Source organism: Gavia stellata, chromosome 25, assembly GCF_030936135.1.
Source record: "Gavia stellata isolate bGavSte3 chromosome 25, bGavSte3.hap2, whole genome shotgun sequence".
Lineage (NCBI taxonomy): Eukaryota > Metazoa > Chordata > Aves > Gaviiformes > Gaviidae > Gavia > Gavia stellata.
In genome coordinates, this window is record NC_082618.1 from 8615644 (window position 1) to 8640540 (window position 24897).

At 43.1% G+C, this 24897-nt stretch overlaps 1 protein-coding gene across 3 annotated transcripts; it reads left to right on the plus strand.

Annotated features, from left to right (window-relative positions):
* The first annotated feature begins 6489 nt into the window (after positions 1 to 6489).
* LOC104257995 (transient receptor potential cation channel subfamily V member 2) lies at positions 6490 to 18456 on the plus strand. 3 transcript variants are annotated; one of them, XM_059829533.1, is made up of 17 exons: positions 6490 to 6659; positions 7313 to 7430; positions 8358 to 8656; positions 9291 to 9424; positions 9755 to 9907; positions 10626 to 10766; positions 11246 to 11544; positions 11994 to 12170; positions 12594 to 12752; positions 12880 to 12975; positions 13527 to 13597; positions 14310 to 14475; positions 15226 to 15292; positions 15382 to 15689; positions 16089 to 16207; positions 16997 to 17091; positions 17867 to 18456. In XM_059829533.1, exons 3-17 carry the CDS (start codon positions 8415 to 8417, stop codon positions 17995 to 17997), a joined length of 2358 nt encoding a protein of 785 aa, XP_059685516.1. In that variant the 5' UTR covers positions 6490 to 6659; positions 7313 to 7430; positions 8358 to 8414; the 3' UTR covers positions 17998 to 18456. The 3 variants fall into 3 exon arrangements, with proteins under 3 accessions (XP_059685516.1, XP_059685515.1, XP_059685517.1); XM_059829532.1 differs by lacking the exon at positions 6490 to 6659 and adding an exon at positions 6830 to 7044; XM_059829534.1 differs by lacking the exon at positions 6490 to 6659 and adding an exon at positions 6830 to 7044 and having other exon boundaries at positions 17824 to 17902.
* The last annotated feature ends 6441 nt before the right edge of the window (positions 18457 to 24897 follow it).

The following is a 24897-nucleotide window of genomic DNA, read 5'->3' on the forward strand; positions in this document are numbered from 1 at the left end:
TACCATGTTATGTCTTCTTCCTAGAGTTTAACACAACTGTTTACAGGAAGGATAATACCTTTTTTAAAGACCCCAGGAAGCTATAAACCAAATAAAGGTGGGGTGGTTGGTGACTGTTCAGAGTAAATCTTACGTGGGGTGTTTCTCTGGTTGGCTAAACTGTATGGAATGTGTGATCTGGGGAAGGACTACCTGCTGTGAGAGTTACTGCTCGTGCAGGGGCATGCAGTGGGGTGTTTGGAAGGCTGCCTTAATACGTTGGCTCTAGTGAAAACTCTTAAATACTGCGTGGCAATACATGACTGAGCAGTGCAACAATTTTCTGGTTTGATGTAGATAAATGTTTTTTTACATGATCATTTAATGCCAAAACCTAGGGAGGTCCCACCACAGTCTGGGTTGTATCTTGGATTTTTTTTTTCATGGGCTGGGTTAAGGAAACTTGCTGAAATGGGTGTTGGGAGATTTATGGTGGGGGGTAGAATGCTTTAGTTCAACTGTATAGTGGGTCTTAAAAGGTGGATGTAATCGTGTGCCTTTTCATGAGAAACTTAACCAGGTTGTGAGGATCGTGGCTGTCAATGCCTTCATCCGTTGGAATTTTGACAGCTGTTTAACTTGAAATGGGAGTCTAGAGATCTGTGTGTACAGTGTTTCTGTGCTGGTGCTCTTTACTGATAACCCTGTATTATGCACCATCTTGATTGATGTTTTTGTCTACTGTAGTGTTGCTGCGAAAGTTTGTTCGTCTTGAATTTCAGCTTTCAATTAACATTACTGAGTGTCAGGTAGGTAATGCACTTGTATTAGCAGTGCATTCTTAGCGTGGGTGCAATCATGGCCAGAAAGTTACGCTACTGTTTCCATAGAAAACTGCACATTGTAACTCAGTGTGGTTTTGATGGCTATAACCAGATAGCTTTTTTCAGCAGCACGACTTGCTTCCCTGTCTGCTATATGTAGCTGTGCTAGCAGAAAATCTAAAGTTCTGTGAACAACTGCTGTTTCTACCATAAGAGATACTTTCCTCAGATTACTTGAGGTTTCCTGCAATTGCTTCTTTGGCCTTTCCTTGATTTTTTTTTTTTGGTGGTTTAGCCACTTAGCCATGTTTTGCTTTTTCCAGTTTACCCCCCTAGGCAGGTTGCACAGAGGTTGTGAGCCTCCTTGGAGAGGCTGAAAAGCCATCTGGACGTGATTCTGGGCAGCCAGCTCTAGGTGGCCCTGGTTGAGCAGGGGGCTGGGCAAGATGACCTCCGGAGGTCCCAACCTCAACCATTCTCTGGTTCTGTCACTTCTGTCCGAGTGCCTCATAGCCTGCTGTCTGCTCAGTAGTGTATAGACTTCCTGAGGTATTTATAGTCCAGAGGAGATCTGGCACTGAATAAATTTACATATCTCTTTCTGCTGCTGATTTGCTCCATGGTAAAAGTAGCTGCTTTATCTTCCCTGGCTCATAATTAAGGTATGTCCTTTCTCAAGTTCTAATAATTAAGCTATGCTGTGTGGTAACAGTTACAGACACAAACTGGTCAGGGAGTGCAGGCTGTGGGGCCAGTTTGTTGTAGGTGCAAGTCTGTAAATGGCAGGTAGCCTTTCTCCAGAGTCGGTTACTGACCGAGAGCCATTGCAGAAGTGTTGCTCAAATATGGTGTGGAACTCAGACTCCCTAGGCAATGTTGGGTGCAGCTGGCTTTGTGCAGAGCTATCTTTGGGGTTTGGTCTTCTCTGCAAGAACGGGGACCCTGGGAATGTGAGGTGTAGCTGTCTGAATGAGTCTGCACCAGCTTCCCAGCGCATGCCTACTCTAGCTTTATTCAGCCTGAGCCAGACCTATGTTGAACCATTGCCTCTCCTGGGCTGTCTGGTGTTCCTGTGTGTGGACGGATCCATAAGCGGAGCCCTGCATGGAGCCTGTGTCAGTCTGGTGTTGCACCTGAGGTAATAAGCAAGGGGAAGAGGGGGGAACATTCAGGCATTTGTGGCTGTGGGGAGCAGCTCAGGCCTGGTTTAGGCAGCCCAAGCGGATAGTGTGAAACTGAATGTGTCTGTGTGCTGTTTTCCCCAGCCCTGTAGGAAGGTTTCCTTAGGTGAGGCTTGTGCTGAAAATCAACTGACTGACTTGCTAGAAATGGTACAGAACAGCACATCCTTAAAGCCGAAGTACAAGGAGTGAAATGCCCAGGTGCTGTCGTGTTGCAGCACTGCCTTGGGTGAAGCGCAGAGCCAGACTCTCAATGGCTTGCTGTGAGGATACGTGGGGACTTGTGCTGGACTTCTGCTTCTCTTGTCGGAGCTGTGTTAGCGGGGCTTCTGATCCCCCAGCTAACGGAGAGGTGGCACTCACTAGCTGGAAGAGGTGACTGCAAGGGATTTCTTCATTAATAAAGAGAAATCTTTGCAATTTGTCTTAAATGATGTGAATTAGGGAAATGTATATAAATTACAAGGAAATTGAATTTGTATAACATGCATCGTTTACACTGAAGTTAGGAACAAAAGACGAAGTAAGAGGTATCAGGCAATATGAATGATTGATGTTGTTGAGATACAGCATTTGGTTTTCTTCTAAGGTGGTGGTAACTCAATTCAATTTGTTTAGAGCCATCTATTCATAACTAAAATAAGAATTTAATAGGCTTTAGCCAGACTCTGTATGCTATTAAAATGGAATAATCCTAATACTCCCATATAGACAACAGATGCTGATAATGTCTTTTAATCCTGCTGCAACCTGAGATTTGTGGCTGGCCTTTGTGGTTTTTTCTTATAGCTTCAGTGAATTTCTAGTTTGTTCTCTCTTTAAAAAAAAATTGAATTTCCAAGATTTCAAGGGTTTTGTCTTTTGTGCTTTTAAAATACTTCTGTTTTAAGAAGACAAATGAGATAACTCTATTATACTAGGTTTTGGATATGTTTAGTGTTTTGCTGTGGTAACAACTCCCCCAAAACATAATCACGTAGGGAAAATGAGGGGTAGGGCAGAGAAACATTCGGAATACCTCTGTTTTTGCAGTCTTGTCTGCAGTTCCAAAGGCATTACACAGTAGCTGTGTTCAAAGACCCTTGGCTGCACAATTTTATATTTATGGAACATTGCTGCATCATCAAAACCAGCCTTATTTGGAACTCGAGTTTTTACACTAGACACGTTTCTGTTAACTATTTGATGCAAACAGTAGGTGAATGATGATAATTCTCACAAGTGTATGCTTGCAACTCCTTTTTGCCACTTCAGAAGAATTTCCTGTAGAGGCTGTTTTCGTAAGCAGCAGGAATTCAGGTTTACTTAATGGCCACTGGATGTCACTGTTTCTCCACAAAAGCATTATTTTGTAACTTGGATTTCGTATCTTGCTGCTGTTTGATTGTCAGTGGAGCATTGATTCGGGCTGTAATCCTACAGAAAAGGATGCATCAAGTAGAAAGATACTTCCATTTAAGGAATAAGAAGTGGATGGTTCCTGCAAAGGACCGAGAAGTGTATAGACAGGAGCCTTTAAATATTATGATATAAGTGTAGTAGTTACAGAAAGACCATCATGTAAGTTAATTGAGTCCCCAGGGCTATCAGACAAGTTCTGACAAGGAATTATATTTAAGAATATTTGGATTTTAGATTGGGCAGTGGCTGATGTCTCTAGAGGTGTACAGGATTCCATCTGTCTAACTATACCAAATGAAGCTGCTAAAATTCATCCCTTCAGCGTGGGTTTTACATAAGTTGCATGAAAAAAGAAGTCTGGCCTTGCCAAAATACTTGATATTTTCCCAAGTGTGAAAGTACACCTTTAAAAGAAACAGTTTTCTCTTTTTGCTGTGTGGCCTTTGTGAGGTTTGAATGAAGCCTGGGCTAACTGTTGTGCTGGAGAAAGTGTTAATGGTCCACCCCTGCATGCTGTTGTTACAGGCTTCCCTCCTCCTGTGAAGATGATTTTGAGCTGCTACCCCTTAGAGTGGCTACAGATCGATGCTGTAATTAAATTAGACGTATGTAAGTAACTTTGATCTTCTAGTTACAGCATACAGAAAACGTGATATTAAATCCTAAGCATATTACATTTTTCAGTATTTGGTAAAAATGGGCACTTATGTGAACAGAGAATATATATTTTAGGAAAAGTGCTTGTTTCCATCTTTTCAGAAAGCCATCTTCCTTGTGCTTCCTTTTGCCTTCTGTTTCAGGAGGTTTCAGTAATTGCTTTTCCTGCCATGAATTATTGTGCTTTTTTATATATAATCTATGTAATCTATAATTATAATTATGAAAATATTTGATAATACTGTAAAATGAAAATTATTGATTTGACTTAAAATTCCATTTAGTAGTTAAGAGTCTGACTTCTCTTTTCCTAGATTTAAGGTTTCCACAGAATGTGTCTCTCCTGTCAGGAGAAACTTAGTGCCATCAGACCCATTTTCATCAGCAAAATAAGCACTGAGCAACTGCAGGATTCCTCCTTGTTCCCCCAAATAAAAGCTTCAAAAGGCAAGAGAATCACAAGTTGCTTTTGAAAACTCAGGCTGGCAGGTAGGTAAAACTAAATTGCTGCTTTGGTTGGCTTTCTCCTGATTCCTAACAGCTATCAGGATTTTAAATTCTGGTGGCAAGATGCTTGTTAAGCATCATAACCAGCCCAGCTGGCTAGTACACAGCAGTGGCATAATCCCACTCCTGACCTCAGAACGCTGTTACTAGCAAGTGCACATTTCGGCAGATCTTGTCTTTTTCTGCCTTTCTTCTCCCTTCTCTGAGATAGAAGTACAAGTGTTTACCCTGGTGCATTCTCTGGGAAAGCATGTGCGCATGTGTGTATGCATACCAATGTTCCTGTGTTCCCCCAGCAGCTCCATGTTTCTGTTTTGCTGTGGTGACCTCTCAGCTGGCAGTGATTCCTTTCCCAGCAAGCTGCACATTCTCCTTCCTCTGTGTAAGCTATTAAAACCAGATGCGCATAAAGAACTGTTATGATGCACTTCTGTGGGCTGATTTCATTCCTTGGCTAGAATGGTGGGCTGACTCCCATGAAAGCTGGGGGAAAAGCCCAAGAGGATTTAAATCCGTAAGTCTGAGCTAAACTCCCAGGCCTGAATCTACATCTGTTGATATCACAGTAAATTAGGTGTAACATGACGAAAGCAAACTGATCTAAATCAGTGCGAGGCTGGAATGAGGGAGAGGAGAGATGAGATCTGGTCTTGCATTTATCTGCATATGTTTGTTCTTTATAGGCTATTCTGTGGGTCCTAATAAATCATTAAGCCTGGAAAGAATAAGTAGCTTTTCATTTTTCCTGGAGCAGCTTAATTTTGAAACACAGGAATCTGAGAAATAAGCTTATAATCTCATGCAAAACCATGAAGGAGGAAAAGGCACTGCCATTTAATGGGTGTATTTATAGGAAGGTTATCTCGCAACCTGCATCTGACTCAAAGTAGGGAGCCATCTGGGAATGTTTCTGTGGGTGATGGCCACATTCCAGGAAGCCCCACATCATCCTGCAGTCCTGTCAGATGAGGATTGCTTTAGGCAGCAACACTGGGGAAGGCCGTTGAGACAGTGGGTGCTGAATGTCACCCTGCGCTGATGCTGTGGGAAATAAAGATCAGGCCTCGGCCTCTGTTAGGAGTGGGAGAGAAAAAACTAAGACACTTAGTGTGGGCTGATGTCCTCTGTTTTCCAGCGGTCATGTTTTGTGAGTGACAAGCGCAGGGGTATTAGTGTACGTGCATGGTCTTAAGTACAATCAGTTGTAGGGGTGGTCAGTCCATGCTCCCAGAACCTCCAAGGCTTGCAATCCTTTTGGAGAGCCAGCCAATTAAGAAATGGGCAATGGTGGCAAATTAAGTAACCAGTGGCCAAAGTGTTTTGGAACTGGGGCTGCTTTGTGTGGTCTCCGGTGCTTGTGATGAGCAGCTGACACTGTACTTTGTAGGGTAACGTTCTGGCTGGTTTATAGTCTCTCATGGTTTGTGCTGCCTCATAACTGGGGTGTGTGAAGTGTGAGGAGAACTGGCTTCCCACAGAAACAGTTGACCTCAGATGTTTCGATGCATACTTGCTTGTCCTGGGGCTAACTGAGGGAGCCCTGTGACAAACCTCACAAGTAAACCACGGGCTCTAGCACTGTCAGGGTCAAATCAGCCGCCTCCCTTGAGATCTGAGCGGGCTGTTGTTGAAAGCCACGAGATGTCGCCTCTATACGTGCAGGCAGGGGTTAAGCGTGATGAATTTGCAATAGCCAGCCAGCTTTCCCATATAAGAGCACTGCACTCATTGGCTCTCTCTTTTACTGAGAAATCTATCTAGTCATTTCCTGTGCAAGCCCTTCTTCACTTTGCAAAAAGCTATACAGTTGAGTAAATTACTATAATCTGTGGTTATTCCTTCGCACAGGCAGCCTGGATTCTCTCATGGACCACCACCAACTAGGAGTTCAATGTTGTGCCGTTAATAGAGTGCTAATATGAGCGTGGTCTTCTCTGCGGAAGAGGAGGACTCTCACCCATGGACGTAAATAATTTGGGGTCCGCTTTCATGCTTATTAATGCTTGTTGGTATTTGACTTGATTTCTACTGAGAGATTATTTACGTTCTGAAGGATCCGTTGGGACTCCTTGTCAGATCAGTTCTTGGGTGGAGCTTGCAGCAACTTGGGGTAAGTGCTGTGCTCTTCCTCTTTTGACAGCAGGGCTTTTTTGTGTTGCGCTACTCAAAATGGCTTGGTAAAGTCGCAGAAAGAAACAACTCAGCACTTTAGTAGAGAAGTGAAAGCTGAGCTAGCAAACAGAGTGCTCTCTGTGTTTCCTAGGGACACACAAAGTGAATGTATGTATTATAGGGTCTTTTTTAGGACCATTTTGCTCTTGCTTTTAAACCAGACAGTCTGTCTGTACAAGGCTGACAATAAATAACTCTCTCGAGTGCTGTGGAGAGATGGAAACTGCAGCTGAGAAATGATTTTGGGGAAAGGAAGACAGAAAAGCACAAGCAAACTATTATGGAAGTACAAATAGACCTCTAAAGGATCAGCAAATGTACCAGTAAGTGTTTTGGGGGAGGAAATAAGTCTGAAATGGGATTATGGGGTGTATGTCTGTGTGTGCAGAGGAATGTTTGTCATTAGAGCACAGACTAAACTGAATGGCTGAATTATCATAATGATTTCTCTTGAAATCAGCCCTTGGATTTCTTGCTGTGAGCTGCATAAAGATGTTTTGTGGCTGTTTTCTGCCTAGAACTATGTTTCTCCACATCCTCATCTAAGCCAGAATGCTTATGCTGTGTCAATTTACCTCTTTGCTGGTACAGGGTATGGAGTCTGGCTGTAGTCCCAGCAAGGGAGATTTCTCTTCAGAGAAAACCTGTTAACCATTTGGAGGGACTACATGTGAATAAGACGGAGTTATTAGAAAAAGCTCTGCTTCAGGTTGGTAATCATGGATGTTTCCTTGCTGTCTCACAAACTGTGCATGGATCTGCAGTTACATGCTGACTACAGACAGCTTGCATTGGGTGTGGATCTGAGATGTATCCAGATAAATATGAAGACATGTCTCAAAAGAGTAAAAAAGGAGTACAGGACATATTAGATGAGAAGTGGGCTGACTGGGTGCTCTGATGAATACTGATGCTCTCTGTACAGCAGATCTGGATCAAGCTTTGCTCTTGGGAGAGCTGTGCTGTGTGCAGGCTCTGAGGGCTGTGAGTGTCCGCATGGCAGCTGGGGTGTCTGCTGTGGAGCTGGAATTTCAAAGTGTGTGTCCACATGGATAGCCAACAGCTCCAAACACTGGGGAGATCCCACTTGTTTTGCCCCAGGATGAAATGTGAGCGTGCATGCACGGAATGTAATTTGTGCATATGTTATCCCTGTAGAACTATTGTCGTTCTTACCAAAAGAGAACATGAACAGCCTTATCACTCTCTTCCAAAGAAGGCCTACTTAAGCCTTATCTTTTTGGCCACTTGGTGACTAGCCTGTGTTGGCTGCACTGAGACAAGAACAATGATTGTAGTCTCCTAAAGATCCACTTTCTTTGCCTTTTATGTAAGGACCCTGTGCTGCTGCCAGCAGGTGAGGTCATCTCATAAAGGGGGTTCAGATGTTCTGCGGACAAGTTGCCTGTATTTCACGAACAGCTTTTGAACTTCTCCAGTGGTACCCTATTTAAGGCCTTGATCCTTTAGTCACTTACTCCCATTGTTTTCAGAGTTTTACTGAATCTCTCTCTCAAGGGACGCATAGTCAACTCTAAGAACACTGGACCTGGAAGCATGCTTTCCTCTGTGTGTGCTGTACCATACACATTCTAGGTTTGTGAACAATTGTGTTAATTCCCCCTCTCCCTTGCAGGTTTAGTCTCCCAGTGGGGAGCATCTTTGGTGATCTGCAAGACCATCTCTACTAGAAATGGATAACTTCACAAATGGGCAGCCAGGCCCAGGTCAGAGGAACAGGTTGATAGGATTGCTAGAAACAGATGACAGTATCCAGGATGATAAACCTGCATCTAGTAAAAAAGGAGAAAGATCAGGGCTACATGGAAAGAAAGGAGAGCCACGGCCCTTGGAGACACCTTATCAGAAGGAGAGCAGTGACTTTCCTCCTAAAGTCAAGATTAATCTGAACTATCGGCCAGGACTTGTCAGCAAGTGAGTAACTTGGATATTTGACAAAGGTGGGATCCCTGTTGATCTATACAGATCCCTGCTTGTAGGGACCTGTAGACTTGACCAAAGTCTGAACTAAAAGTGACAATACAGGAATGTTACAGGAATCTGGTGGGAGGTAATTAAAGGCAGAAAGGGGACATGTTAGCCCTTTCCTTCTGCATTTGGAGGGTATGTGTGTGTTGTGGCGTATTTTGGTTATAGCTGAACTAGCACCAAATATGCTAAGTTGGGTGTAAGAGCAGCTTAGTATGGAGCCCTTTGTTCTTGCCAGGGAGGGATGTAAACTAGCTCACAGAGTGCTTCACACTATGTGATGGGACTGATTCTGGTCCTGCAGCTATCTTGGGCTTCTCTGTCTTTGTGCTCTGGATGTGTTCCAGGGTTGCACATCAGACTGGATCTGGGAAGAGCTCCAGCTGATGGGAAGAGCAGCCACTTAAGAGAATTATGGGAAATAACTGTCTATTTTTCCCTTGACTCAAAAATAAAATACTTGTTTTTTCTGACAAACTTTTCTGTCTCCCTCCTTTCTTACACCGTCCCTCTAGAACTTATTGCACACTCTTGTCTTCCACTCTCCAGAACTTCTTAACGCTTCACATTTCTTCCGTAGCCAAAAGGACCCCAATCGCTTTGACAGAGACAGGCTCTTCAGCGCAGTCTCAAGGGGCAGCCCTGAGGCACTGGATGGTTTACTTGAGTACTTAAGGAGGACCTCCAAATTTCTCACCAATTCTGAATATACAGGTAGATTCCTGCTCAGTGTTCCATAAACAGCGTTAGCAGAGGCAGTGCTTGTTAATGTAGGAGGGAAGCAGGGGAACCTGCTCGTGGTTCTTTGCTTTCTCCAGCTCTCTGTCCATTCTTTTATTTTCCTAATGTCCACCTGAGGATGGAGAATGCCATTAATTATATATATCCTAAGGCTTTTGCCTCTACTGCAGAGTAAAAATACTAAGAAAGGCCTTTAGAATAATTATTGTATTTGGTCCTACAGTGAAAGTTAAGTTCTGAATCAAGTAACACAGATGTGTGCAAAGTACATGCGCAACCCATTCAATACTCTTTTTTTACTAGATGCAAAGACTGGGAAGACCTGCTTAATGAAAGCCCTGTTGAACCTAAAAAATGGAAAGAATGACACAATCCCACTTTTGCTGGAAATAGACCAAAAGACACAGAATCCCAGGCCGCTTGTCAATGTGTCATGCTCTGATTGTTACTACAGAGGTAAGGTTTCTTTTCTGATGCTGTGTCAGAGCAGCCTCCCCATCAGACAGGTGAGATGTGCAGATACAAGGAAAAAGAGGGGAACTGGAGCTTATGCAGCACTGCAATTCCAGCAGTTCCAGAGTTCTGGTGCAGTTACAGTAGCAGCCTACTCACCTTTTGGTTCTGATATTTGATTCTGGTCTGTGTCCTCTTCGGCCCTGAATTATACACTTCACTTCTGCAACTTTGTTCTCAGTCTATAAAACAGAAATGATAGACGTTTAATAACCTAGGAATATGAGAGGATTTGCTTTGGAAAGCTTAAAAAGCATGTCTAAAAGTGAAAAAGAAATAGTATATCACTATCAAAGAATGAGTTCTGCTGGTTGGATTATCCTTTTAATAGCAGACATGCAGCATGGTCATGTACGTGTATAGTTGTCTTTATCCTCTCATAGCTGCTTGGGATCTTAGTGCCAGGCTGGGTAATTGCCTTGTCTTGTGTTGAATTTCTGACAGTCTTGGGGCTTGTCTTCTGACTTAGTATTTCCAACTTGCTTTTCCAATGAACATTGTTAAAAGTCATCAATTGCCACTCACTCCCTGCCTAGCACTGAGACTGCAGGGTTGCTACGCAGAACATACAGCGATTGTTGAAACAGTGCTTTGCTGAAGAGTACTTTGCCTGTTCCCTCTGATAGTGGCACTGAGTGATAGGTTTTGCCTGTTTCCTTAGGTCAGACAGCACTCCATATTGCCATAGAGAAAAGGAGCCTAGATTTAGTGAAACTTCTAGTAGAGAATGGAGCTGATGTCCATGCCAGAGCCCATGGTGAATTCTTCAAGAAGAAGAAAGAAGGCGTTTACTTTTATTTTGGTGAGTCAGTGTGGAACATGTTCCTTCGCTTTTTTATTGCCTTACTGTATGAGATGCTGCTAATTCTAGTTGGGTTTGCCCCTTTGTGCGTGGGTTGCTGTCTCCACTGTCCTGTAATCAAACTCTTGACTTATTTGAATGTCAGGATCCTTTCGCAGGCTGAGGTGTCCAATGAGCATTTGCAATTGTCTTTGGTTTTATGTGTTTAATCCCATCTGAGGGGTTTCAGACAGAGCCAAATACTTGGTGAGTTTAGCCAAATTAGGGGTCTGGGAAAGTGTTTCAGCTGCCCCTGGAAATAAGGAGTAATTGTAAACTACAAAACCCTTTCTGAATATAGAGACACTGAGAAAGAACTTGTTCTGTGTTCCAGTGGTAAAACTGTAGGCTAAATATATTTCCCTAGAATTGCTTTTTTTCTTTAATTTTTTTTTTACCCCTTTCTGCTTCCCCTCCAAATACTGTCCTAATCTCTTCAGGTGAACTTCCCCTCTCCTTGGCTGCTTGTACGAACCAGCTTGAGGTGGTGGAATATCTTCTAAACAATCCCCACCAGAAAGCCAGGCTCCAGGAGCAGGATACACAGGGCAACACCGTCCTCCATGCCCTGGTGATGATTGCAGATGACACTGAGGAGAACACAAAGTTTGTGAGCACAACATATGTTGAGATATTGAAGGCAGGTGTGAAGGTTGACCCAACGTGGAAACTGGAGGAGATAGTGAACTATGATGGATTAAATCCTCTGCAGCTTGCTGCCAAGACAGGCAAAGTGGAGGTAAAGACAACTAGAGGGAACCCCTGGGGTTGCTGAGAAACAAGGAAGACTGCAGCTTACATCCTCAGCATAGCAGTGGGGTTTGATGTAGGAGCATCTTGCACCCAACCCGTAGTAATGCTAGTGGCAGTGCCACAGGAGACAATAAAGGGGAGGCCTCCTCCAGGCCACTCCAGTTGGTGTCCTGCAGAGTCTCAGCTGGCTGCTGCTGCTCTGTCCCAGCCAAGAGAGCTGGTCTGGACCAAAATTTGTTCTACTCCTGGAAGAGCTAATACAAGGTGTAGTTAGATTGCCTGCTCTTTGCCAGATAGTCTGGTGTTTGGATATATCAAAGTGTATAATGCAGAAAGCCAGGTGTCCTGTATTTGAAGGTGATTTGGGTGTGATTGTTTCATTCTACACCTTCATTACATACACATTTTTCTAGTGTGCATCTGGTTTCTCTTCAGATCTTCAAGCACATCATCCAAAGAGAGATCAAAGACCCAGTGTACAGGCATCTGTCACGCAAGTTCACTGAATGGACCTATGGACCTATCCATGTGTCTCTCTATGACTTATCCTCTATAGACAGCTTTGAGGAAAATTCTGTGCTGGAGATTCTGGCATACAGCAGTGACACACCGGTGAGTGCTTTCAGTAAAAGGCAAAGACAGCAACATTTTTCCTGCCTTTCTATAGTGTTGCTGTATAATTATGCAAATCATTTCAAGTTAATGTGGTATTTCACATGATCATTTCTCTGGAAAAGAAACACATGATGGAAGTATGCATATTTTATTATTTATAGTCTACTTGGTATGCCTCTGATAATCTATAGTATGAGAGAAATTTTTGATCCTTTGGTTGTCCTAAGGCTTGATGAAGCCAAGTAGAAGCAACTTCTTATAGGATAGATGATTTCTTTCATACTGAAAGGCCTGACTGAATAAACCCTTAGGGATACCCTAATTGGAGCCACTGGACTCCAACCCTAAAAAAGACAATTCTCTGGGGAATTTGCATTCCTGTTGACACATGGGTACATTTTTGTTGGGTTTTTTCCACAGAATCGGTACAAGATGGTGGTTTTGGAGCCACTGAACAAACTGCTTCAACAAAAATGGGAAACATTTGCTTCCAAGAGATTCTACTTCAGTTTTGTTTCATACTTGTCATTCATGATCATCTTTACAGCCATTGCGTACTACCAACCCCTACGGGTAAAGGTAGGCCCAATCTTTTATCTGGAAAGACCTGAATGGATGGAGCTGAGTTTTAAAAGGCACAGGGTGGTTATCATCACTACCTCTGCCTGTCTTCAGTGTTTTGGTGTTTTTTGTTTTCATCTTGCAGCCTTCGTTTCCAGTGGAGTTCACGGCTGGAGGCTTCCTGTGGGTCTCTGGACTGATCATTATCTTGCTAGGAGGTGTTTATCTAATATTTGCTCAGGTATGGGGATCTCTTGTGTAGTTTCATTGTAAGAAAGAAAAAAAGGAAACCATCACTGACATGGAGGCAACAGATTCGGTTCTCCTGACATCAGGATGTGCATAAGTGGATGGCAGGAGGGAATCCTGCCCTGAGACACTTACGGTATCAGTGTGATCTAGCAGTGACGGGGTGGCGCAAGCCAGGTTGCTGGGCAAGAGGAAGAATAGGCTCACAACAGTAATTATGAGACTTCTGTGATTTATGGTACTAAAATGCATCCTTGGCATTTAATGCAGTCTATTCATGAAGACACAGGGATGAACCATGTTTCAGCCCTTGCTTATCCTTGCCCTTTATAAATAAGGCCTTTTTTCATCTTGGAAGGATGACTAGCTGAAATTTGGGATCTTGAAAATGAAAGCATGAAGAGGAGCTTATGAAGCAAACTTCTCCCCTGAGCGATAGGCAGGGGGAGGAATAGCCGGGATATAGCCAGGATAGCCGGGCAGGAATCACTCTCTAGCATGCCCTGTTTTAATGAATGGCTACCACTGATTTTTCTCTATTAGAGCCTGTACTTGCGGAGGAGACGCCAGTCCCTGAAGACTATGTGTTCTGACAGCTGCATTGAGATCTTGATGTATGTCTCTTAAGGTTTTTTGCATAATGAAAGCACGGGTGAAATTGGTTCTCTGCTGTGTGCAGCTAAGTTGCCCTAACATTGCTATAGAGATGGTGAGCAGGAAAGATTGATTCTCTGCCACTGCTTCCTCTTTCTATCCCTTCCCTGCTTGCTTCTCCTACCTGCTGCATCCTGTCATAACTCTTTGGTGTAATGGCCTTTGCTGGGTAGGGGCTGTCCTTGGATTTGTAGCAGAACACAGTGAAGGTCAGACCTTCATTTATTCTACAGTTAAGAACATCTACTTGTTAGAAAAAGAGCTCAAGTTCTTAATCATACTGTCACTGTGGCTCAGATTTGGTTGAAAGGAAAATAACTTCTCAGTTTTCTGAGGAAAAATGTGTATAGATGCATGTGTGTGCATGTATGTGTGCATGTGTTCATAACTTAAAATTATTTTCCATTTTATATCAGTTATGGGAGTTGCATTAAGCAGTTGAGAGTTTCCATACTGTGAGATTAACCAGTTCATAACAAAACTGCAACAATTTGTGGGTCTGGTTATAGCAGGATTTGCTAATATAAACTATGTGTCTGATTAACTGCCACTTCATATGCTCTATGTAGCCTCGTAAAATGTGTTTGCTTTTCCTTGCAGAACAGAACAGATCTGCAAATGGGCCTTTTTGTTGAGGTAAATCACTGTGTCACTCATTCTACTTCCCTCCAGCTTCATCCAGGCTTTCTCATTGCTACTGTCAGCAGTCCTGTATGGTGCAAGTTCAGAAAACTATGTGGCAGTGATGGTGTTCTCCCTGCTTCTGGGATGGGTGAACATGCTGTATTACACTCGGGGCTTTCAACGCACTGGGATATACAGTGTCATGATACAGAAGGTCAGTACTCGGGGGAAAAAAACTTTGCATGAAAAGCTTTTGAGTGTGAGGAACTAATAGAAGTCCTGCAATTTACTTTTCTCTCGGGACCATGAAAACCATAAATAGAAATGATATATTGACTGTGGAAGTAAAGAAATTGCAGAAGGAGATTAGATCAGTGTCTTCAAGGAAGTACAATTGTGGCAAACTACTAGTTTGCCATCTTTGAATATAGCAGGTGAGAGCAGCTGACACCTGTTTGTCATAAAATGACTCAAAACTAGCAGTCAAAACCAGTGCAAGTTCCCTGGAACTGTTATGCTTGGGCTGAGAAGTGTTTCCAGGTCCATAAAGGAGTCTGGGACTAAAAGGCAAGACAAAGCAGGCGAAATGAGCTGCCAGGGAAGAATTCTGATCACCACTTGTGTGAAACACAATGGAGATAGAAAAGAAAGATGTGTGTCAAAACAATTTGGAAACAGCCATACTGGGGAACTGACATGATATTTATTTGTTTCAAAGAACCTATTCATACAAACATAACAAAGAAGCTCATGTAGTACTCTCAGATGAAGCTACCAATGAAGCTACTTACCCGAGGAAGTAATTTGACATGTATTAGAGATTTTTTAAACTGGATAAAAGCATTTCCCAACTTGTTTTCAGTATTGTTACTGGGAGTTGGTTTATGATGTGTGAGAACAGGAGATCATCCTGGTGATTTCATGTGAGATAAAGAATGTCACTTCCTCCTGATTTGTGTTTTAGACTATCCTGAGAGATCTGCTGCGTTTCCTCTTGGTTTATATGATCTTCCTCTTTGGCTTTGCTGCAGGTAAGGACTTACTCAGCATTGTGGTATAGGCTGGGCTGCAAGAAGTAATTTTTTTTCTGAGGAGGATTCAAATTCTGTTTTTCTCATAGCTCTGGTTACGCTGATGGGGGATGCTCCTTCGGTCTCTCAGAACAAGTCTCTTGCTCAGATGGAGAGCGCTGGGAGCCATGCTATGTATGGCGGGCTGCTTAGCGTCTCCCTGGAGCTCTTCAAGATCACCATTGGGATGGGCGACTTGGAGTTCCAGGAACATGCCAGATTCAGATACTTCGTCATGCTCCTGCTGCTTCTCTTTGTGATCCTCACTTACATTCTTTTGCTCAACATGCTGATTGCGCTCATGAGCGAGACTGTCACAGATATTTCTGGTTATAGCAAAAGCGTCTGGAAGCTGCAGGTGAGACATGGTGCTGCTCAGCATTCATGTCATGGACCAAACTCCTACTTGAGTCTCATGATATCAGAGATGACAGTGCTTGTTTTTGTCCTAAGCGTCAGCTATAAACTTCTCTTTTACATAAATTTGCCATTCTGGGGGTAAATCCTAACATCACTTTTAGATGTATTTAAAGCTCATGCTGTTTGCATGGCTACCAGCCAGTCCAGGTCCACTTGCATAAGTAACTTGAGACAGTAACTAACTGACTGGTGCTATTAAGCTAAGGAGCAATTTGGGATTGAGTTCCAAAGAGATTTTCTAAGTCAAAGTAGTTGCTAATTGGGGAAGATATAATCAAAAAGAAGGGCTGGGCTCTGTATGGCCTGTTTTCTCTCTGACATGGACTTCTTTTTTCAGAGGGCTATTGCTATTCTAGAAATAGAGAAGGCCTGGCTGTGGCGCCAAGGTGGGAAGAGGAGATCTGGCTGCTTCATGTCAGTGGGCCTCAATAAGAAAGATGAGAGATGGTGTTTCAGGTAAGACAAACGTACCTTTACTTCTTACACCCCAGCCTAGTAACAGGTTCCCATAGCTGGTAGCCCTGAACCGCCACGGGGAATTTCAGCACTGAGTTAGTGGAGTGACTCAACCACATGTTCCTGGGTACCTGCATATTGGTTGGTGACAGGAATGCTGGCAGTCTGAGAGCTAGCTGAGCCACCACCGTTGTCACCAAGACACGCTGCCACCAAAAGATGTCCTGTTTAACCCACACCTATGGTGTGGTTATGGTGGCAGGGCGTCTGCAACGGTGCTTTCTTTGCTGCGAGCATAGCTGTGTGCCCGGAGCAGGCTGTGGTGGGAGGGATGCAGGCTGGTGGCCCTTTCGCTCTGGAACATGCAACTGGAGTGCAACACGAGGGGGCAGCACCCTTCCTTCCATAGGGGGGCTGGGAGAGCAGATGAACCTTTCTCTACCCAGTGAACCGAACTGCCGGCAGCACTTGAACTCCAGGGTGTTCTGGGCTATGGAGCATGTATAGAAAGTAGAATCTTCTCCTTTGTATTAAGTATGTTCCCTGGGAGGAACTGGAAACAACATAGACCCGCACACAATATGCAGGGGAAGAAGGTATTTACCTTGTGGAGCTTAGACTCCAGAAGATCTTTACTCAAAAACAAGCTCTGTAGGGTGTTGTTGCTATAACCAAACCATTAGGATTGTGTTGGCAGGATGAGCTGTGTTGGGACGCTGTGGGACAATGAGATATGTACTGAAATGCTGTGCTCCGTGCATCAGTGTCTGTTGCATTTTGTCTCTCCAGAGTAGAGGAAATTAAATGGACGAATTGGGCAAAGGAGGTGGGAGTTCTTAAGGAAGACCCTGGAAACACCAGTGATTCAGAAATAAATCCAGAAGGTAAATTAAATCATGAAGAAAGGTCTTCAGTATCCTTTTAGCTTCCTCCTCAGCAACTACTCTTGGCATGTTACTTTGTCTTTGGTAACAGAAACTTTAGGCAGGCCAGCTTGCACATGAAATTGCTTCCATACAGCATCCCTCAATAGTAGCAGCAGCACTTGTGAGCTGAGAAAATAAAGAATTAGAGTAGGGGTATGGTCCTGGTCAGAGTTTGGGGACAAATAATGAGAAAGAAGGAGATGCCATTCCTGCTTACCTCTGGTAGAAATGGGCAGGAAACGCTGCTGAGAAAAGCAAGGGCTGTTCCTCCCTTTGACTCAGTAGCCCAAATGCGTGGTGCTTTTTCTAGGAAAGGTAAAATTTAGGCCCACTCATACTGCAATTGTTAAAATCACAGAGCTTTTATAGCACAAATCAGGACATTAACACTGGCAACTTTGTCAAATTCTGCCCAAGATAGTTATGTTTGCTTCCCTTGTTACACTTGGGAAGCAACTCTACGTGAAAAATGCAGAGCTGTTACTTCCTCTAGAAATATTTTGTTCAGCCTGGCAGACCTTGGGCAGAAGCTCCACTGGATTTAAACATGGCCCCATGCTCTTCTGATGTAGGTTCTTCCTAGATGCTGGTTTTCTAGAGTGGGGAGGTTGCAACACTTAAAATACTATCTGTTGTATGTTGGGTTTTCCCTAAATCTGCACTCTTCTTAAAACTGGATCCCTTTGTCAGCTTCCTGCTGACAAAGGGCTGCTGTTTTTGTCTCCTGCTGTAGAGACAAGATCATGGAAACGGATGCCACAGAAACAGCTGAGATCAGCTGTTCCAGAGGAGCAGTCACTATTGCAGCCCCAGCTATCTGCAACTGAGATGATGCCTCTAGAGGGACAAACCAGAAATCTTTAGCAGGTTTTCTGGATTGCAACCTTGCTTCCAACTTCAAAGGAGTAGTTCTTCCTACAGCAGCTGGAAGAATTGAAGGCATTATTGGTGTTAAAAGTGTATTTCATCAAAGACTGTGGTTCAGCCTGTGGCTTAAATATTTTCATGCACTTTAATCATTAACTTCCTCTGAAGAAACTATTTTTACTCAACTTTCTCTGCCTGACACTTTCTTATTACTATGTCTAAAGGTGCAAGAGCAAGATCATACGGGCAGTGCAGAGTTGTCTTTGGGAAGGCAGTGCTTCTTTCTGAGCTGTATAGAAATAACGCTGTTTGCCATAGAGAAGCAAAGGATGGAGTGATCTATCTAAGAATGGGTTGACTGTTATTTTTGGGTACAAGAGACTGTACTGAAGTGCTTTGGAATAAAGAGTGTTGTAGAGGCATAAAAAGTTGCTAAGGATGGAGTTGGCTTCTGTGCAAAACACTGTCGGTGTGAAACATGAGTGGACAAATACTCAGTCTTCAATCATCAAAAGCCATAGTGAGTCTTTGTCAGTACCTGCAGTGCTCGGTGTTTAGCTCACATCAGAATTCCCATTTCACAGTATTATAATGAAATCGTGTGCACGATTGGTGTTCTTAAGCAAATGCACACAAGTGATGTGCATTTCCTGGACCTGTAACTTCACATGGTGAATTTCTGAAATGTCTGTCTTTCACAGGTTGCTTTGTCTCTGTAGAAGACAGCAGCAGAATCCTGCACATGGCTTCTAAGAGACAGATGGGCCAAAATGCATCGTGCGCTTAATATTTCCTGTCAGTCTTAGTGGGCGTCCTCCTGTCTTGCTGTAAACAATTACAAGGACCTCATTGCTTTTTGTAATGTGCACACTGCCTCAGGCAGGATGGGAAACAAACTTTAAACTCTGTGGAAAAGAGATAAAAATGAGCTGTCTCACTTTCAGCCTATATTTAAAAATAGTAACATGTATTGCTGTACACTGTCAATATAGCAAGTTTACTTAATAGAAAACGTTTATCCTTGGATGTATTTTCAGAGCTTCAGGCTCTCAAAAAGGAAGAGAAGATGTGATCAGTGTGGACCATAAGGCCTTATCAAATTCCTGATTACCTCTCACCCAGCACTGTGCTGACCTCACTGGCATGCGAGTGAACTCTTGTTTTTCATGACCTCATGTCAGTTCATGCAGCCACATCTGAACCTGTGACAGCTGATGTTGCATTGGATGCATCTTTCATAGAAGCAAGGGCTAGTGATAACCCTGAAAGATCTGCAGACTACAAATGTTGGCAGCACCTTTCATTCAGTAAGATAAATTATGCAACTCAAGATCTTCCGTCTCTCATTTCTACTCTGAGCAAGAGAAGCTAGGAGGTTTGTCTTTTAGAGACAGCCATCTTAATCCTGTTGCTTACTACATGCATGGGACTGGCAGCAAAAGCATTGCTTTTAAACTTATTCCCTGTCACTTCAGACGGGTTCTTCCCCTGTGCTGGGCAATTCCCTCTGCAGCTTCACTGCATCGGGTCTCTGAATTGTAACTAACTTTTTTTCACTCCAGCTTCTGCTGTTTTCTTGCTTTGTGAAGCCTTCAGCTGCTTTTTCCATCTATGGCTTTGTCCTAAGTGTTCCCCAGATTTGGCAAGGTGCTCATATTGCACAAAAGGATCATCTGGCATATGGTAACCTCTTGCTGTGCTTGGTGCTTTGCTGTGGTGGGGAAACTGAGATTCTCAAGAAATGCAGAATCTGATCTGCCATCCCTTCCTGGAGTCTTAATAAACAACAACAGAGAAATCTTGCTTGTTGGTAGTGTTTTTGATAGCTGTGGGCTGTAACAACTTGCTTTCAAGATAACCTGCCTCTTCAGCCATTCCTTGAACCTTCTTCTCTTTAAATCCCTTTCTTAATCTTGCAGTGTTAGTTTATCTTTTGATCTGCATCAAAAATGTTCTTAAACATCTAGTGTCTGCTGTGAAACAGGACCTTAGCATTCCTTGTGCTTCACAGTCATGCCACAGACTGCCAGTCCCAGCCCTCTCAAGCTCATGAATGAAGGATGATGGACAGCAGACAGGGACAGGCACATGCAGCAAACAGATATGTCAGGTTGGTCAGAAGATTTAGCAGTGCCCAGGCTGTTGTACAGTTCTTTGATGTGCTATGGAAAAAAGGAGATTTTTGAGGAGTTAGACCCTCTCTGCAGTGAGAGGTGAGTCAGCACTATTGAGATTAATATCAGTAATCTCCCAGTTTTCTGTATTCTTAATGCATGAGGCTTGTCTCTGGTTTCTGAACCACTTCCCATTTTGGTCACGTTACAAAAAGGAAGGCTGTCTGGCATTTGTTTTGTGGAATGTCTGCAGTTCCTTCAAAGCTATGACCCAGCTTGTGAGGCCCAACAGGATTTTGGAATCCACTCTTAATAGATCACAATGTTTTGTCACGAAACACTTCAGTCATTTACACAAGACATTATCAATAGAGGAAGTGCCCTCTCCCTTCTGCCCCTCGTGACAGGTAAACCCACCTGCATGTGAACCCATCCCTAAGCAAATGGAGAGGCTTTGCAGGGCTCTCATCTGAGAAAACAGAAACCTTTTATAAATGTCAGTGAAGGAATAGTTGCAGTTTCTCTACTCTGTATGTATGAGCCACAGAGACTCCGAAGGCCCAGCCATGCCATGAAGACACCAGCAGCTCTCATTACTTTCCAGGCAGCGTTATGGAAGCTCAAACCCTCCCCTGTGGGACTTGGTCAAAGTTGCTTCTTTCCTGGCAGGGCTGGGAGATGAATGCAGATATTGTTGCTTCCAAACTCATCCTCCGCTCAAGCACACTTTGCCTGGCCATTGCTCCCTGTGGCCTCTCTACTACAGTGCTCCCCACTGCACAGTGACCTATCTCACTGCTTATCTGTGTAATTTTCTTAAATGGAATTTCATGTCTGGTTTGTGTGGTTCCCAGTTCCCCATAAGGCCATTTTCCTCAGGGGTATAGGTGGAAGCAAGACTTTCTCGTTCCTCAAATGCTTTGCACGTTTTATTTTATTGTTTTTTTCTTTCCCCTGTTATTTTCAAAGCGTGCTCTGAAGCTGAAGCCAGTACGGGGAGGTGTATCTGTGTCTCAGTTGATTCCCTCTCTCTTCATCTCTTTGTGACCCCATTTGCAACTGGGCATACTTTCCATTGCCTCTGTAGCTAGTAAAAGGAGTCTTTGAAATGTGACAAGCAAAAGGGCTCAGACGAAGAACAGATGCTTTATTTAAGTCTACATAAGCTGCAAAGAGCTATTTCTGAAGTGATGCAGCTGGCAGGTTCCTCAGCTGGACTGTTCCTGTGGCTAGCTATCAGTTTTGTTCTTCTTTGCTGTATTTAAGAAACTTCATTTGTTGCTCTGGGACTAAAACAAAAATAAAAATGGAGGGGAAAAAAAAAGACATTTTAAAAGAAAACTGTTCTACTTTGCAACCTCACATCTGCTTCAGCAGCACGAATAAAAGTGGGGCCAGACAGGACCAGGCAAAGCCTCAGAAAGGCATGACTGCAGCTTCCTCGTGGCTGGCACCTAACTGTTACTAAAATCTGAGTGCAAAGAGTGTTTTCTTCGTAGATGTGGAGTGCTACAGCGTTTCTGGACTGTGGGGATGGTTGTCAAACGTTGTTAAAGACAGGGAGTCCTTAGAGGAAGAGAGCTGGAGGTTAGCTAGAAAGTGTTGGTGTGATTTGTTGCGCTCTTTTCTGAGACTGCTTCGAAAATTTACACTTTCTGGGCAAAGAGAACCGCGTCTCTGGAACGGCTTCCTCCCCCCTTCCCCCAGCTTCCAGAAGGACTTGCTATGCAGTTAACTCTTCTGGTTACTCAGCATTTGCTAGTTCAGCTCATTTAGCACTTGTAATAACAACACACTTGCTACATAGTACTCTGATAGCATGAACTATGTGAGAGTAATTCTGTGCTAGTCTGGTCTAGACTAGGGTCAACAGTACAGAGAAACAAGGGAGCAATAGAAACCAAAGAATTGTTGGTAGAGGGGAGGAGACATGTGGAATCCCTTAATGTACCCTAGACATCCTGCCATAAAATATCACTTTTTCTGGCACCAGTAATACACAAAATAAAAGAGGAACAGCAAGTGCTCTGTGTGTGTGAGGGGGAAACTCTGCATTAAAAAAAATGACTGAAGGACATCTGAGAGCTGACATCTCTCTTAAATGCCTGCTGTGAGTTCACTTGAGTCAGTCTGCTTGCACGTTTCGATGGGATGTGGCACGTCCACGTAGCAAGCACCAAAGGACAAGGTAGGCAGTACAAACATAGACCCTAGTGGCTTTTCCAGACAGATCCTGTTGTTCTAGGTATACTAAAGGTGCTGATGGACAGAAATGGAGACACTGCTGAAAAATTGCCTTTCAGTAACATAAATTTACCTTTTAGTAGGCCTTTGCATCTGCAGTTTTATTAAAATGTCACTAGTGTACGCCTTGAAACCTCAGTTAGGAAATCCACAACAGAGTCACTTTGTCTCGTCAAGTGCAATGAGACATGCAGACCTGGAGAATCATCAGAGGAAGAGAGCAGCTTTTGCCTGGTATCTCCAGTCCTCCTCCTTCCTTCACCTTAAAGCTGGGAACAATGAGATTGCTCCTGTATCTACTCTTCCTAATGAGTGAGTCTTATCTCTATATTTATTTTACATATATTAGAAAATAAGCGTCTTAGTCTGGAAACAAAGTAATTTCTGGAGACTCGGACTGGTCCTTTAATGTGAGACAATAAAATGATTCTTATGTAGAAATGTCAGGATGTTTGGACCTGCACGGGAAGTCCTTAGTTTGTGATGTGTTTTTCTACTATTTCAGAGAAATTAATACATTTGGGTGGAGAAAGTTTTATAATTCATCCTTAGAGGGAGAAAAGTGACTGTCAGTTGAAATCATACTCTCAAATACAAAGCTAACAAGCTATGTTTGGCCTTTTATCATTTTTTATTTGTTTGTCTGTTTGCTCCTAGTGAAGTAGGTGGCAGTAGAATATAGGTGAGATTTTTTTTATATACTTCCCTTTCTAATGTCATTTTAGATACACGTTAGATTCAGCAGTATGTGCTTTCAGAAGTATATTTCCCACAAGTTTTTGGCTCGTTGATCTCCTTAACAAGAGCTCTAGGACATGTAGGATTTTTTAAAAAGAAAATTCAGAAGACCTTTATTTGGGAGTAAGTTTGTGTAAAGTAAAGGATAGGTATGGATTAGAAGGAATGTTTCCCGAGTCGGAGTGTGTATCCGCATCGTTCTCTCCTGTAGCCTCATGGGGACAGTTCTGTCATGAATTTGTCTTTTAGCTGCCCAGAAAGGGTAACACCCTTGCACTGCTACTCCAGTAGCTTAAGCAATGGACAACTGCACTGGGGATGTTACTGGCCCCTCTTCTAGCAACTCCACAAATAAATGCTCATTTGATTCCGTATGATAGAATTTCTGTTTGTCTGATTCCCTTTTCATAAGACTCAATACTGTACATACCTGCTCCATCTGTACAGAAAGAATATTATTAGAATATTATTCTTTGAGTATTCATTTTGTGCCCTCACAGGCTTCCTGACAAGCTTTACGCTTCCAGTGTGTTTGAGAAAAAATTATTATTAATTTTATTCTTTTAATGAGATGCCCATCAATGTTCTCTGTAGCTTGCTTTGCTGTGATTTTAGATTTAACATCAAGATTTATGCTCTTCTGTTTTCCTTATTTGGGTTTGACTTCTACATGTTGTATGATGATGTATTATTTCTGCTAATATCTTTCTTCTCATGTTTGTCATTACGCTAGGTAACTCCCAGCTCTGTAAAACATAAATCCTTAATGGATATGCCCACAGAAGTTACTGATATTTTTTCAAATCTTGACCTTTCTTGATTTGGCTTATGCAAAATTAAGGTGGAATCGTTGGTGGAGGCTTCTATCTTTGTGTGCTTCTGTCAATCTTTTCTATCGCTCTTCTCTAGCAACCTTTTTCTTTGCATTTGTGGATTTTACTGATGAAAGTGGCAGTGCAGAAGAATGTAGCTGTCTGACCTGGTGGGTCTTGGTTACGTTCTTAGAATGAATCTGCAGATGTGTGCTGAGCGTCCAAACTCTACAGATAATTTGTCTGTATAGTTGGCTGATCAGCAGCACGCACCTTTTTTTTTTTCCTCAGTTTAAGTACAGTGCACTTAATTTCAATAACTAAAGTGCTAAAACCCCCTGAGTCATCTGCGTTGGAAATCCCTGTGAGCAGGGAGTCAGGAGCAAAATGTTCACATAACTTGGCTCGGCAGGACGGCAGCAGCAGAACTAAGTGCAGAGCTGAGGAGCCTCCGGTTCCCAGGCCAAATGCCGGACAGGCACAGGAGGATTCAGAGGAGTGGGGTTAGCTCCCTGGCCATCGTTTTTTCTTTTTGTTGCCTGCTTGAGAATTGTCCCTTACTTCAAAGTCGGTTGAACTTTCTGGGGAGCTTGTTCCAGCATATCTGGAATTCTGGTTTTGTTTTAAAGGAAGTTTGCTGGAAGCTTAGGAGCATCTCTGAGTTAATTTACGCATTTTAACTGGTGAAGTGGGATTTGCAAAGCAAGGCAGTAGTTCAGGATGAGCTGCCTATGCTCTGAAAGGGATGCGTGCCATGTGCCTGAAGGTATGGGACATTTCAGGAAGCAGAAGCAAAGACTAAAAGTTCACGCTATTGGCACGTTTCACGTCATTGCTTCGACTGCGGTGTTTCACTACTTCTTTCACTGGTGCTTTCAGGCTGGGAAATTACATGGAATTGATGGCATAAGCTCGGATTCAGCTCTGACTAAAATTAGAATCAGGAAAGACTCTAGATGGACACAAGAACAGAATTTGACCTCTTGTTA

Excerpts from the sequence above, each read along its gene's own strand:
- LOC104257995 (XM_059829533.1), top strand. The coding sequence starts at position 8,415 with ATGGATAACTTCACAAATGGGCAGCCAGGCCCAGGTCAGAGGAACAGG. Across the intron at positions 10,767-11,245 it reads AGGCGTTTACTTTTATTTTG|GTGAACTTCCCCTCTCCTTG; the intron begins GTGAGTCAGTGT and ends TAATCTCTTCAG. Across the intron at positions 14,476-15,225 it reads ACAGTGTCATGATACAGAAG|ACTATCCTGAGAGATCTGCT; the intron begins GTCAGTACTCGG and ends TTTGTGTTTTAG.